This window comes from Macrobrachium rosenbergii, chromosome 8, assembly GCF_040412425.1.
Source record: "Macrobrachium rosenbergii isolate ZJJX-2024 chromosome 8, ASM4041242v1, whole genome shotgun sequence".
NCBI classification, from domain to species: domain Eukaryota; kingdom Metazoa; phylum Arthropoda; class Malacostraca; order Decapoda; family Palaemonidae; genus Macrobrachium; species Macrobrachium rosenbergii.
In genome coordinates, this window is record NC_089748.1 from 41,963,850 (window position 1) to 41,981,097 (window position 17,248).

Genomic DNA, 17,248 nt, shown 5'->3' on the forward strand with positions numbered 1-17,248 from the left:
CTGGATGCGATGCAGCAAAAGTATAGGATCATTTCATTTGCTTAACAATCCTAAAGTTTAGCCTCTGTTCCTGTATAGCCTACATACCACCGACCCGCCTCCCCTGCGTTTCACTTGTAGACCTGGATAGCCGAAGTGCGTGGTTTTGTTGCCGGGTGGTCGCAGCCATTTTTTATCATCGTGTTTCTTCTGTGATATTAGCTAACGTGCACATGTTAGGTTCGTCTAGCATCTATGTGTTAGCTTTTCTAGCATGGATTCATGTGTTAGTTTTTTGTATCATTATAAGCTCAACTGCCAATGTTCGTCTTTTGGAGTGTTCTGTTTCTTCATAATACGAGGGATTGTAACGACAGCCTACGCTGATTGCTGTTCTTGAAAAGGATTCCCACTTGTGTGCAGTCAACTCTAGTATCTGGTTTGGGTTGCTATCAATGCAAGTCTGTAAGTTACTAATGACTCTGGCTAATGTATTGTGCCCACCCCTTATTTCCTTTCGTCATCTGAACAGGGGGAGAAAAGTTATAGTAATTAGATGTCATTTTAGTGTACAAAGATACCTTGAGGCAAATTTAGCCAATATTAAGGAATAATTCTTTAGCTGCATAAGAATCCACCTAAATGTTTAACAATAACGTGTGCAACCAACCGGTTACTTAAGCCAAGAATAGGGGTTGACTGTATGTATATATATATATATATATATATATATATATATATATATATATATATATATATATATATATATGAGTGGTGATGACCTTATAGAATACTTTACTTGCTCTGTAATAAAAACACTTCCTGAGTATTCATGAAATGATTTCATTCCACTCATTCTGTTGGATTCATTCAGCAGAACTGCAAATAAATACTTGACAATTCTTAAATGTCAGTACAACATTTTTTTTTTCTACTGTTATTTCACTTTAGAATATATTGTTACATGATTTCATCTCCTTATGTATTTAAACCAGTTCAAAAGAAAAATATGTATAATTGTATTGTATTATCTATCTTTAACTTGGTGGTGTCGAAAAAAAAATAGTTTAAATTACAGCTTGTCATGTTTTGAAAAGGTAAATTTATCTTTTTTTTTTAAACTTCTGTTAGTCCCTAATGAAGAATGTACAATTTTTTTTGGTGTCGAAAAAAACAATAGTTTAAATTACAGCTTGACATGTTTTGAAAAGGTAAATTTTTTTTTTTAAAACTTCTGTTAGTCCCTAATGAAGAATGTAGAATTTTTTTTTATTTAGGGATGAATAAAATGGCAATTAACAATTACAACCTCAGTATTTTCAAGGTCACATAAATGAAGTACCACTGGAGTGTGTTTTATCCGCACCCGTCTTTTTGCAAAGTTTAGTTCGGTTCAAGGTCTCGTGATTTTTCCTGAACTTAGTGGCATAATTTTAGATACGAAGCAACTACCTAACAGGAAGCAGTTGATTTTGCGTAATAATAGTAAGTGGTTGACATTTGCATGGACAAAAAAAAACCTAAAAAAAAAAAAAATCTTTGATACCGGTATATCTTTAAAAGTGTTTTTTGTAGATTTTTTAAAATAATAATGTAGACTGTTTTTCTCCTTCTCATCGCATTGGTTATTCGAGCTTCTTTCGTGAATTTTATATAAAAATATGAATAGTTCTATTTTCTTCCCCTTTTTCCTAAGATTTTTTGCTATATATACAATCCAACATGCGCTCATAAGAATATAAATATATAAAAAAAAAAATGTTTCAAATGTATATGGGACAAATCCGTCTACGAATATATATACGACTATACGCATGTAATTCCATAAGCTTCTTTACGTCATACACCAGAGAATTACCAATTGCAAAGTTTGTATCTGATGTGAAAGTGCAAATCGATATATAGATATATTAACGATAATTATAACGATAACAATGAGAGTGCTTGATATCATAGACGGCTTTGAGCTCATCGTGGCATAATTCAGTTAAAAACGAGGGTCTTCTATTGGTGTGAAATCGCAGTTAGTCTTCTCCCGGCGCAAACTTAAAACGCTCTGTTAAAACAGTTTCTGTCTCGGGCGAAACCCAGTTGCATTTCATTGCGTCAGTGTTAAATTGGTGGAATGCAAGTGGAGTGCGTCCTGACAACTCTAAAAATAAAAAAAATAAAGTCAATCGATATATAAATAGGCCTATGTCATTGAGTAATGTGAAAAGAACCCGCTTCCACAAAGCAACACTAAGTTTTCCCAATCGAAGACCGCTCGACCCCGTTTTCTCTCACCCGAACCCGTAACCTTTATAAAAGGTCCCCCCCTCCCAAAGTGTGTTTCAACCATTCAAATATTACCATTGATTTGTTTCATACTCATCATGTGACTTTTTTTACTTCATTCAACTTACCTCATGTTATCCTTAATCATTATTATAAACATAAATACAAAACTAAAAAAAAAAAAAATAAAAATAAAAAGATGACGTTTCCGATCCTTATGCTTTATTAAGGTAGTGTGTTCCTTACCCGTCAGGTTTTTTCTATTCTAATCTATGTGACGAATACTCAATAAAATCGAGAATTTAAAAAAAAAAAAGATTCAATTGTGTTTTTCTATTTTTTCCTATTCTACATACGTAAGCACACACACACACACACTATATAATATATATATATATATATATATATATATATATATATATATATATACAGTGGACCACCACCTATTTACAGTTCCAGACTTGTGGCTTGGCCTATTCACGGTACTTTTCATAGAAAAATATTCACAAATTACTGTATTTTCACATAATTTTTGTGATTAAATGCACTTTTTGTCATAAAACTATAAAAGTATTCAGGTATAAGCATTTTTCGAGGGTTTTCTGGTGTTTTGAACTATCAAAATAGGCAATTATAAGCATTTTTAGAGGGGTTTTAAGTATTCCCGAATTTGAGCTACTCGCGGGGTAATTAGTGCATTCCTCACGAATACTGAAATTGACTGTATATATATATATATATATATATATATATATATATATATATATATATATACTATATTTTGATGATGTAATGAGGTAAGGAAAAAAAAGTACATATGAAGTATTAAATACTGTGCAGTACAATAAATCACTGAAAACTTACTTTGCAGAAGAATAATGATTGGGCATTATATAAATCCTTTCATCTCTGTGTTTTCAAGCACATTATTACATTGATTATTATGTATATATATATATATATATATATATATATATATATATATATATATATATATATATATATATATATATATATATATATACATATACACACAACAATAATGTGTACTGAAGATGAAAAGACCTCAATTCCAATCGTATCTGCAAAGCAAGATTTTCAGTGTTTGTAATGCTACTAATACTTCATATATGCCCTTTCACCTCGATCCATCATCAAAATATGTTACAGCAGCAATATCTGTGCCCAATAAAGCCCCGCATCAGCAAAATGAGCAGGAGGAGGAGGAGGAGGAGGAGGAGGAGGAAGAGGAGCAGGAGGAGGAGGAGGAGGAAACATCATTCTTGTTTTCCTCCCATCAGGTCTAGGATACAGAATCAACTACCAAATTTGTTATATTATCAGCAACCCCAACTCACTCACAGTATACAGTAACATCAACCCAGGAATAAGTGAATTTAATGTGCTCATCTTCCATCCCAGTGGAAAAACATGTTTACTGGCATTCACTTCAGGCATGAGTGAATAGGTAACTTGATGCTGTAAGCCTAGTATCCAAGTCAAGCTCTGACCTACTACTAACCTACTATACAACAAAAGCAAACATCTAAGCTGAGTCTTCCCAGTGTCTTAATATACATAAACAATCCAGCCTGCACGGATATATTAACGACTTTATTATCAATCTGAGCGATCCATCTACAAATATTGGATTTAAATGTGAAGATTCCAGTTTCTTGAAAGAGATACTCTCTTTCTAGGTGATGGATCTACCACCAAGGCAGTGATGCCTTGGAAATGTGAATCCAGCCTTAGCCCTAAGCTCATTTTTGCATAGCCAGTCAAATTGCCATGTCTAACTTTGCTAATCTCAATGTAGTTTGACTACAGCTGCTAACACTGGTAAACTGTTTGTCAGGTTTTTCAAGATTACAGTCCCAGTGGTTGTGCATGATAAGCACCAACCGTGGTGGTATTAGAGAACTCTCAATATATCCAAGGACTTAATATATTTGTCTTTTTTTTTGCCTAAGTGAAAAGTGTGGCAAGTCTTATCAAATATCAACCAAGGAATTTGGTCTCTGTCACACAATGGATTTTTTTTCTCCATTTGTTTACAAAACTATATTATGAATGCATTGTATATAAAAATGGCAAACTAACATTCTTGTTCTAAAGATTTTATTTTACTTTTGACTGACTAAGCTATCTGGCATCACAACCACCAAGGTTACTGGTGGCAAAAAAAGTCTGTTACAATTTCAGGAGCAATGGCTAATTTTAACCATATTCAACCACCCTAAAAGATCACAGGCTACCCATGGCTTTATATAGTGCCTTATCAACTCCAAGTCCATCCAAAGTTTTACGACTGGTGAGAGAGGAAAGTCAAAGCCTTTCCTTTCAACACCAATAATCTATACTTTGCACAGACTACCACAATAGACACATTAATGATGGCCAGGTCAGCCTATGTGTTTAACTGTAAAATCACACAGTAGGCCAAGCCATGAGGATGCTGGAATAAAACCATGGTGACGAACTCCATGGCCCAAGACCCTACAGAGAGGACGTCCCATCTGGATGGAGTCTCTCAAGAGGTTATTTTTCAATCCACAGACACCTCTGGCAAAAGAAGACCATGGCAGTTAAAACAACAGTCTCGCTTTAGGGTAAACACTAAGGCTTTTCTATCAACAGGACTGGGTTCAACAAAAATGCCATGGTTACTTCCCCAAGATCATTGCACTCGGGAATAAGTGCAATGAGCTCCAAGAAGTGCCTCTCTAACTCCACCACCATAGGCTATGAAAACATAATATTGCCAGGTCCTAAAAGATACCCTGCAGACTGAGAAGGATTCTCTCTTGAGAGACAAAAGTGGATGTACGAGCCCACTCTGATGACTCTTCTCGAATTTGTGGAGCAAAATGTTCAGAAACAACATATTCCAGTATGGAACCACAGGCCCTGGACAATGGAACCTATTGTGAATTATCTGAATCACTGCCAGACTCTCCCCTTGGAGCAGCTAAGGCTAAGCAGTTGGTAGATTATGTTGAGAAGATACAAGTGTTGCCATGTATGTGGGGTGGAGGAGCTGAAGGAACTGGACTAGGTACCCTGCATCAATGTACAAATGCACTGCTGAAACCACTATATTTCAGAGATAGGTTACAACAACCCAACCCAATATTGCACAACAGCGTTTTTTCATGTGCATAGCCTCAGACTTCCTAAACCATTTCTGAGGCACTTGGATGCTATGTACCTACCGGTAGTGCTGACTCTCCTGTCCCAAGAAGTCTGTGAAAATCGAAAGTCATGAGCTAGCTAATGAAATTCTGGGTCTACTCTGGTTCATGTGATATTTTCACAAAGTATATTTAAACTTGCACTGTTGTCCCTACCCCTGCACATGAAAGTGCATAAATCCACATGCAAGGATGATAAAATGACCACATGCACTAAATCACCATCCACATCTATGCTGTCCATTCACAGCTGTCCCTTTCTCTTGAACAGCATCCATCACAAAGAGAGTCCCATTTGTAATCCAAAGCAAGGTAATCCACAGCTTTCCTTTTTTCATGAACAGTGTTCATTATAAACACATTCCCCCTTGTAGTCCACAGTCAAGTAATCAGTCATCAACAAATGATAGAGGTTACAATAGCATGAGTCAGTAGCTGCAAAAACATGTCAGCACAGTACACTGGCCGAAGAAAAGGTGCAGTGTCTCTATGGATGAATGGGCTCGCCACACACCCATCCACCTACCACCAACAAACATTTCCAACTGATGACGTGAATAGCCCTACATACAAGTTTTCTATTCTCTAAATAACATGGAGGTAAGTAATGGTCTCTAATTGGCCTCTGGTTTGTCACAGTGAAAGAACCAAAGTGAAATATTTGAACTTCACAAGGACTCAAGAATGCACACAAAAAGTAAGATAAATAAGAATACAGTAGGCTAAGGATAGTCCTATAGCTGTCAGATGTAAAGAGTGGTCTGCCAAACAAAAACAGTCATAACACATAATGAACAATGTATCCGTCTGGAAAACATGGTTCATATGCATAAAAGTTGAGGTGTATCCCTGTAAGACTAAAGCATACTTGGTGGCAAGGTAGTATGTGCCAAACTTGAGGTGGCAGGATACTTTACTGCCAAATGTTTGAGGTAAAATTTTAAATTAGCCCATCTAGAGGATAGTGTTAAATTTATTCCACTAGCTTTAGTATTACATGGGTACATCTTAACCAAGGGCACTGCATTCTACATGGCTAGGAAGCTTTGTGAAAAAAAAAGATACATCCTTATCTATCCTAAAGAGCCACAGTCAGATGGTGTTTCAACCCAAAAGAACCCCTATAACTGTATCCTAGCGTGGGCAACAGTGACTCACCTAGGACCTTTTGCCCCAAAGACTTATAATATCCTTACATAAATAGTTATAACCTAACCTACGCTTCCTTAATGTAACTTATCCTTAAGAGCCCAGCTTAGCATCCTACTATGTAACTTTTAGCAAGGAAACATCATAGAAGTAGTCTAGAGGGAGGTTGTTAAATGAATCCTTAATTTGTCAAAATTAGCCCTACCTTCATCTGCCCAAGAGTGCCTGATTCACTTCATAATCCTACAAACAAAATCTCAAGTATACTTTGGTTCCAAATGTTAAACACTCGCAAATTGTGTTCTGCAATGTTTTTCCTTAACAACCATCACTAAGCTGGTAAGTTTAGGCTTCACTGTCATCCACACAGAACAGCATTCCAGTAAAGGAAGTACAAATGACCTAAAACAGGTTGCACTGATTTCGTCAGTTATAGATATATGAGGCCTTTCAAACAATACCTAACTTTCGTGCAGCATTTGTTGAAACTTTCATTAGATGTTTCTCAAAAGTTAGATGTGAATCAAAAGTTACACCTACAGCAGTTACAGCTTCAGACTCATTCAGCAAAGTTCCATCCAACTGAAGGAGAGGATGGGGTGGGAAATCTGTACGAGATCTGCTAATCAATAGTTTTCGTTTTACTGGAGTTCAGCCTCATACCCCACCAACTATAGCATACTGAAAAATCTTGTTTTCCAGGCCAACAACCATATCACATGTATACACTAAAAATAACAGTGGACCAAGAGCATGCCCTGTGGGACTCCAGACACAATAGGTCTTGGCTCACTAAAGATCCCATCAACAGCAACTTGCTACTGCCTACCTTAAAGAAATCTTGAAGTAATCCTAAAACATATCCACCCACTCAAGATTCTGAAGTTTATTAAAAAGTGCCCTGTGATTTACTAAATTGAAAGCAACACCAAAATGTATTTGAATTACTCTGCACTCAAAATCCTTATCAACATTCCCTTGCAAATGGCATGTCAAGACTAAAAGAGCACTGCAGGTACCAAACTGCTTTCTATATGCATATTGAGTGTCAGCTAACAATCCTTTAGTTTCCACATAATTATATAGTGGCTTAAAAATAAGTTTTTCAGCAACTTTGGAGAGCACAGGGAGAATAGAAATTGGTCTGTAGTTACTGCAGTCTGCAGATATTACCAAGCTTGTGCTCATCCGCAAAGATACTATGTTGACATAAAAATCTATAGAATCCAATGCCAATATTATATTACCCAACATAAAAGGGAGGAATGGATACATTATTTTCTGTTGGAAACTGTCAAAGTAAATTCACACTGAAATACATAATGGCAGTAGGACTGCCTACTGTCTAAAAACTTCAAGTTTTTTACATCACAAACCTATGGTATACAATATCGTAAGTACAGCATATGGAATGCTATGGAAGGTAAAATAAAAAAATAACTCATGTATAGTAATTAACCATATACTGCAGGCCTAGGGTTACGATTTATGAGGCTCATTGCTTTAGTGGGGGGTTCCCATGGGTCATGTTGGACTTGCCACCTAGGTTAGGTCAAGATTCATCCATGTATTTCAATTCATAATTTAAGCCCCCTCAGGCTAGGTTAGGTAGGGTGGGGCTAGGTGTCCACACTTCGGCTAACTTACATTAGGGAAGTTTGGATTAGGATGCAAATTTGTATTTCACTTATTTTCTAACCACCTTGTAATATACGAGTTTAAAACTATGGTGCCTCATTACTACGGTGAGAATTGAATGCTAAATTTGTCAAAATTCGATAAAAATAAATTATCACGTAAATGTTAACAGTAAAGCGTACTCTACAGTTTGTTAAAATGTAGGTTAACCTTTAACATTATCACAATTACCTTTTTAGCCCTACCTAGACTACGCTACCTTCAATTTTGACCAATAAAAAATATTGATTACAATACTTAAACAGAAAAACGCCATAAACTTACCATTATAGTTATATCCTTAAGCACATACGGTAACCCAAACGACAACGCAGCTTTTGACAGAAGGACTAGGCCTAGTTCGCCGTAGCCTAATCATCACTATATTAACAGCATGCTCTAAGCTCTATTTCACGCACCAAAGTTCTCCGACCTTTTAATGGGGTTCCATCTGTCATATCTTAATTTCACGACGAATTAATAGTACACAAAAATAAGAAGACATTTTACCCGGTGTTGCTTCCCAGCTCAAGGACCGGAAATAGGTGGCTCAAATTTCGAGTCGACTTCAGGAAGAATTTCTGCTCGTCAAAATTAATTCCCTACGTGGCAACTGCCATGTTATCGTATTTAAATTTAATATATATAACATATATACCTTATAAATTTAATATATAATATATATATCTTATAAATGTTACACCGTTTCCTTCAACAGGTGGCTCTTGAGAAAAAAAAAGGGGCCATCGATTCATTCATCATTGAATTTCAAAATACATTCATTTGCTGGGTCCCATTACTCAAATACCCCGAACTATTTTCCGGTTAAATAATAAACGTCATGCATAACCTTATAACAAACTGACTGTACGTAAAAACGTAAATGCAAATCATCTTTATAATGGGACCTGTTACTCCTGTTACTCATCACTGTGTCTTCAAAAATAGTGTGAATAATTTTTGGTCTTGACAACAACCGATCTTTTTAAACAATTTTATTCTTCATAAGGAACATTATACATTTGCGTGAACTGATATAATCGTTCTTTGAAACATCGTACGAATGATAAAAGGCTTGTTTGATTGGTAAATAAATAAGCTGTTACATCAGACAGCATACAGCTGTTTAAATTCTGGAGGTTTATTACAAAGACCAAATAATGCAATGGACTCCACCCATGTGTTTTTGTTATCTGCTACAGAAAAATGGGTGTAACATATTATAAATGACACAAGTAGAATGGCAAAGTTTAGCAAACACTTCATAAAAGGAGGTTAAAAGCGTTTGTTTCACATTCAATTTACTGTCCTAAAGTCATATTTAAAGACCAACGTATCATTGCCTATTAAGGCGATACCATACCTGAAAATTTACAACAGGTTTTATATAACTGAAAATAAAGCAATTGATATATCAAACAAACACTTCGTTGAATCTGGAAAATACAAAATACCTTTACTGAGATACCAGAGGCTCCCTCCCCATTGATAGCCAGAACTAGATTTATCAGTTAAAAAAAAAATGCAAGTAATGGCTCAACGAAGCCTCCGATATCCAGTGTTGTTTTAAATATAGATATCTTTAAGAATTCGGACTTAGTTCTGACAAATCGTCAGCAGAGAAAAATTACTTTAAAGCTTCTTTTTTAACAAATACAGTATAGTGTTGTACGCACACACACACACACACACATATATATATATAGGCCTATATATATATATATATATATATATATATATATATATATATATATATATATATATATATATATTGCATAATGTGTGTGAGCACACGCTCCTGCTATCTGTAAAGATAAAGTCAGCATATATACAAATATGGACTGTGTATACATGAGGAACATACATACAGAAAGGCAAATAAACAAAGAGTTTGTATGTACAGTTACAGTATACATTCATTCATACGAACAGAAAGTGTATACATATACCAATATCTGATATACATACCTTTAAATCACAAATACATTTTCATACCTTTATCTCTAAACCAAATTTGAAAATTTCGTCGTATTTATGCCGAGTTCATACTCTAAATGAACATTTATTTTTTTATTGATGTTTTCTTTTATTTTTGACCTTTCAGCCACGTCTTCTACAATGAGAATCACGGAACAAGGGACACTGCTTTGCAACATTTCAATAAATCTCGAGTAAAATTGCCTGCAGTTGCACCTCACAGAATAGTATAATAGTATATATATACTCAGTTCCCTTTATGTTTGTCCTGGGACTCACTGGGAACAGTTATAGTTCCCATAGAAGTCACAGGAACTCGGGAACATCAGGATTTAGTGACGGGAATAAGTTGCGGTAGATTGCGTAGGCTACAACCATGGGGAAATACACGAATTCTCAAATAACATTGCCAATGGCAGTCAATGGACGCATGAATAATTCAATTATATTGAAGACTGATTTGAATGATGTAAGCTATGCACAAGAATACAAATATAACAGGCATGAATAGAAAAACTGTCAATCAAATGACGTGCAAGAACCATTACATAACGTGGCAGAAATATTCTTTGTTATATCTTCCCTTTTTCACACATTACTGGAATCATCGTAAAAACGTAATTGTTTTCTGATTACATAACAATTAATACTCGTCAGAATGATGTTCTAGAAGAGGACGTTTATTTTGTATGTCGTTGAAATCACTTTCAGGTAATATATTTGTGTCTAAACATTTCTCATCTTAAAGCTTTTTCTTCACTTACAATAAACACATTAATTCGTCACGTATAAATATCACGTTTCTCCAGCAACTTTATCTCCCTTCATAGACGGGGAAGGGGTTAGTGAGTTTACATAAAAACCCTTAAACAAAGCCTTCTTACACCATAAACAGTTAATTAAATCCAGAATACATCACCCCAACGAGAAGGGAATCTAATAATTTATGCCTCGATCAATAGGAAATAGGAAGGCCTCCTCTACCATACATCCTCAGAGGACCCTCCACACTCCTGTTAGTTATCGCGTCACCTCCTACGGAGAAGGAACATCTGGGGTGTCTCTCGAAGGACATCCGTTATGTCGAGTAATAAAAACTTTGATCAACAGCCGATCAATTTCAAATGTTTACATTCAGACGCGATGCTGGACAGAGGAACGACGTTTCTGGACATGGAATGAATCGGGGAACGCGGCGGAATTGTATGGTTGCTATTGAGACGTATCGATGCTTTCTCATCATCTGCTACAATGTTCTGTTTTTAATAACGTCTGATTGTTTTGTACATTCATTTACGTATCCTTTTCGCACTCAATCATATCTATTTCAGCTTGATTTACCGAACATTTTCCGACTATTGTTCGTAAGACTAGAAACTTTGGTATTCACTTATTCACTCGCATAACATTGACAAACTGAGCCCCTTTGTTTGCCATAGTTTTGGGACCAGGTGAATGCGTGGATTACATAAGCAGGTGGATTATGTCAGTCTTTGTTTAACTCACAGAAGCATAACATGTGAACTTTAGTTTGGCTGCACACGTTATTGTAACAAGGAAATAAGCCTCGACAGTGACACATAACATTACTTCAGTTTCCCCTGTTACTGTGACAGTTCTGTAACTCTTAACTTTCCTTACAAATGATTTTGTGACAGTGTTGGTATAAGCTGAACTTGGCTGAGTAAAGTTAATAATTCTGGACCACTAGTAGCGAGTAAACATTCATTATAATGATGGTTTGTGTTTTGATAGTAGCTACTGCCGTAATAGAATACACAATGCAAGTAATCTGCCGTTTTGTTACCAGTCGTAAAAACTGTTGCTTCACTGATAAATGTGTAGCAAAATAAATTTCTGGTTGTACACTCTTCACATCTACACAATACTGAAAAATAGGCCAGTCACTCTCTAGTTTCTATCTGGTAATACGCAAACCCATGACGTCACTTTATACCAGGGGATAGACTATGAACTTTCCATTGAGTGCTTAACTTTATTTGGTTGTACACTGCACAGAGAACGGTTTCATTAAGTTAAGAAGAAGAATCCTTCTTTTGAACCCCGAAATATTTTCATATCTCGTGAATGGACCATTCGGTTCCACTGTTGCTGTACTATTATAGAAAAATTAGGCCTAAGGGCTGGTTTGCTGTTCATGGGAGCATTAGACCCAAGTTTTATGTTCCTCTGCGTTACAGAATTAGCCCAAGATAGGTCTCAGTTAAATAACACTACACTTATGTACTGGAGTCTTTGTACAAGAGTATTATCACTCAACCTCAGTAAGTTTTACCGTGAAGTTTCAGAAGTAAGGAAAAACAGAATGGGACGAAAGAGGTGCCACTAGGAACCTCGTAAAGTTTACACTCTGTCGATGCCAATCTCTATGAGATTATCGTTGGGCTCTTCCTCGACCAGAGTCTTGAGTCGCAGCTCGTTGGCGAATGACGTCACTTCGATGTCTACTGTAGATTTGTTCGAGACGCCAGGTGAGATATATTGGGACCTATTTGGAAAACAAAAGAGAAACGGATTAAGCTAAAATATCATTGATCCATCTACTTTTCACTCTCTTATCGCTGGTCATGAAACTCTATAGTTAAAACTATTTTCATATACTAAAAACCAGATTTGGAATATTATCTACTTAAGTTTATATTATGAACAATACACCACACCACTTATTCATCAGTAGGTGTTTTATATATCAAATCTTCTTGTTTCAGTTTTTTACAATTTATTTACAAGTTCATAAAAGCAGTAACCATAAATGAATACATGTAATCAATGATCTTATTTCATATATATTTACAATATGGTTCATAATTTCCTTAAGCATGGATGTAATATTGCAAACTGTGGAGCAAAAGTTTATGCATATTCAGTCTAATAAAGATTGCTGTAAGTTATACTCAGTATAATTACTTAACAACACCAAAAACGTATTATAATTTAGTAAACAGCTTATTACCATTCCAAAGAAAACTGCAAAACACCAATAAGGTTTCAGTTAATAGGCCTAGAAAGAAGGAAATAGCTTAACTAAGATATCTCTTAGCACATGTAAACAAAATCCTAAAAGGTAACAATCACTGTTAGAGCTTGATCTTTAGTACAATCTTATTCATACAATCCTCGAAGTAACAAATCTATAATTTCATCTGTCCTCAGCGTCCTTCTGTCACTACAAGTGCTACCACTAGTCTAGCTCTACAACATTCAGCTAAGACAGTCATTCTTTGTCCTTTCTACCTCTTTACACTCTGCCCTTTCAGTTTTGTCTCACTAAGTGACAACATCTCCAGCTTTCCCGCCTTGAATAAACTACTTATAATTTACAGATTCTATTCTGCACTACATTCGCACAAGTGAAACCCAAAGAGTTGGTCTTCTATACGTTCTCTAGTTTTTTGCAATATCAGTGCAGTTATGGGTTGCAAACCACCTGTCCCAAGTCATCTGGGAAATTCCACACCACACACAGCAGCAAAAGAAGAGTGTTAATAATTATTTTCTTTTCCAAGTACCCCACAGCAGTGAAAACCGTGATTGCTACTGACTCAGGAGAAGAGGTTCACCAACTCCAAAAATCACATTTCAAGAAAAACAATCTAGCCTAAAAGCCTGGACCTCTACCTCACTTTAACTGTGAATGGAAGTTTATATAAAATGATCTCACTTTTTTGCATGATTCTGAAGAATTGGGGAGTTCGAGGATGACCTTGATCTGGATTTCGACCCTGGCGAGCCACGATTCCAGGACATACGAACTCTGGAAGTTAAGAAGGAATGATGTATAAGGGCTAAGGCCATCTGCGCTTCATGGATCAGAGGATAATAAATTACCAGTGCAACTCACTTCTTGTTGAGCAGAATCAAATCACCCCTAAGACCTTGTAATGTCAAGACCAAGAATATTATTTAAGCGGCCAATGAACATAAAAGTGTAAGGAGATGGTACAAGTGAACAACATATCTAATAGTTACTAAAGGAAAGTTAGTGCCATAAAAGTAGTCATTATATAACAAAAGGTTAAAGGAATGATTAAAATTAACAATACCCTAGGGGTAAAATTCTTATGAGAGAGAAACACCTTACTGCACAATGCACTCACAAAGTACAGAACAACATCAGGCAACCCATACGAGGTATGCTTATAAGATAAAGTCCCTCTATAGCGAATGGCAATTGCTGTGACATACACAAACAGTGAGAGTCCCACAAACCCACCTGTGAAGACTAGGTGACGTCAGAGACAGCCTCGAGAAAGTAGTTCGCATCGAGGAATTACTGGCGGAGGCTCGCCTGTGTCTTCCGGGAATCACTCTGCCCCTTATTCTGTCGTACATCATCAGCAAAGCTTTGCGGATGTCTGGCAACCGGATGGCGTAGATGAAAGTGTCCGTGAAAACCTGGAAGATAAGAGAGCCGAGCTTAGAACGGCGGCGTTTGTGGACGCAATGTTATGAAGGCCTTGTCTGAGGGAAAGTAAACTTACAGTTCCTCGAATCCAGAGTGGTTACTGAGGTAAATAAAACTATAGGGGGAGGAGCGAGGGGATAGATTAAATAAGTCTGAGAACACAGAGGGAGGTGAGAAGATAACGTAGATAGAAAGCCTCTACCAGGACCAGAAAGATATAGAAAACAAATGAACAACTCGTTCACACAGATCTCAACTGAAAAAACTGCAACCATTTGAAATAGCAAACTTTGATTGAAAACAGGATAATTAATGTAAACTCATGAAGCAAATGACCCTTACTGAAGGCTTTACCGAGAATAAGCCCTGTAGCCACTGAAAGTAAACGATGAAAATACCTGAGGATTTTGTGCAATTAGAACCTCAAAGGTTCAAGCGAAGATGTGATGCATTACTGCCCTGAAACAAATCTTGTATTTTGCTATGTTATTTATAATGCTATCTGTTTATTTATTACCTTATTAATTCATATTTTTTTCTAATAACTGACCTCGTCTTTCTGTATTTCCTATCGTCTTCTGTAACTTCTTTCAAATGAACACCGTATTATTTGGAAGCTTGAATCTCAAGTTAATGGACCCTTGAAGGCTTCTCCACGTGATTAGGGGTTTATCTTCTGAGTAATAATAATAATAATAATAATAATAATAATAATAATAATAATAATAATAATAATAATAATAATAATAATAATAATAATAATACCTTCACTGAAATCATCGCAAATGATCACTGGAAATATCACACTTTTATTGATAATGTATTTGAAGTAATATAATAATAATAATAATAATAATAATAATAATAATAATAATAATAATAATAATAATAATAATTTCACTGAAATCATCGAAAACATAGAAAGTATTGGAGTTAAACACAGAATACACACACAATAATAATAATAATAATAATAATAATAATAATGCCCTTCATTGAAAACATCGAAAATATTAACAAGAAATACCACACCTTTATTGATAGTGTATGAGAAGAAATAATAATAATAATAATAATAATAATAATAATAATAATAATAATAATAATAATAATAATAACACCTTCACTGAAAACATCCAAAATATTAGCTGGAAAATATCACACCTTTATTGAAATTGTACTGAAAGTAAAAAACAAAAAATAAATAAAACTCACCTTAACAGAAAACATAATATTGAAGGCCGCCCCGAGGGCAACATTGGTCGTCTGGTCAACATTGGTGAAGACACAGTTTGGGCAAATCAGGATGAACTTGAGGACAGCCGGTACCCAACCGATCAGGAACGTCAGGACGATAAGCGCCGTGGTGCGGACGGTCTGAGAGAGGAAAAATTGCAGAGGATGGGGAAAGGAGAATTAGGATTAGGTTTTGTGCTTGGTTGTGGGATATGATGCGTGAGGTTCATGATGGGTGGAAGAAATTAGCGGGATATCTTGGTAGTTTAGCTGGTTTGCCTAAAATTGATGTAAGGTGTGTGTGTGTGTGTGTGTGTGTGAGAGAGAGAGAGAGAGAGAGAGAGAGAGAGAGAGAGAGAGAGAGAGATTTGCACACGACAGAAATTCTGAACGATGGCAAAATGGAAAGAAAATAAGCAATTGGCACTTAATTCATTTCTCTCTCTCTCTCTCTCTCTCTCTCTATATATATATATATATATATATATATATATATATATATATATATATATATATATGTGTGTGTGTGTGTGTGTGTGGACGTGTGTATACACATATATGTGTACTTAATTATATAAAGTATATATAAATGACTACAAATATATTCATACACATTATATGTCTATATACGAGTACACAAATATTTATATTTACTGCATGTAGATATGGATTTATATATATAAAAATATATATATATATATATATATATATATATATATATATATGTATATATACATATATGTATATAAAACATATACATACACTACACACGTCTACACGTAGAATTCTATCTGCCTGCACAATATACGAGCGTACGTCTAAACGTCAAATACGTATTCCGTCTTAACTCAAGACTATCTAGTATTCTAGTTTATGGGAGAGGACTTCCAGAATACGTAAGCACTTCAATTTTCTATCCACGGGGCGACACGGACACTCCCGGCACCGCCTCCCCCCGCCCCCACCTGTAGGAGGAAGCGTGTCTCGTCGAAGCCTTAATCCTTCTACCCTCCGAGGAAATAGGACCTATGATCAATATCCTACGGGAAATTGATAAATACAAAAGGGGGCCTGCCTTTTATGGAATGGGTGATTCTGGTGCTATAATATAGCATTTTATATATATATATATATATATATATATATATATATATATATATATATATATATATATATGAAGTCTGTTCATAGCTATCTGTATAGTGTTGGAAAGGGCCTCGCCTCCTAACCCCCCCCCTCTCTCTTACAGACACACATATATGTGTGTGTGCGTATGTGTGTTTCATAACTTATCTATATAACATTGGAATAAGACCCTCTCTATCTCTCTCTC

General features: G+C 35.7%; 1 protein-coding gene across 3 annotated transcripts in view; it reads right to left on the reverse strand.

Moving 5' to 3' along the window:
* Window positions 1-10,004: 10,004 nt before the first annotated feature.
* LOC136840750 (adrenocorticotropic hormone receptor-like) overlaps window positions 10,005-17,248 on the reverse strand; it is a 267,970-nt gene continuing 260,726 nt past the window's right edge. For all 3 annotated transcript variants that reach the window (XM_067107599.1, XM_067107598.1, XM_067107600.1), the window contains 4 exons: window positions 15,895-16,056; window positions 14,488-14,669; window positions 13,936-14,028; window positions 10,005-12,762 (listed from right to left, as the gene is read on the reverse strand). In XM_067107599.1, the coding sequence (XP_066963700.1) occupies window positions 12,618-12,762; window positions 13,936-14,028; window positions 14,488-14,669; window positions 15,895-16,056 (582 nt within the window). In that variant the 3' untranslated portion in view covers window positions 10,005-12,617. The remainder of the gene's footprint in view (window positions 12,763-13,935; window positions 14,029-14,487; window positions 14,670-15,894; window positions 16,057-17,248) is intronic.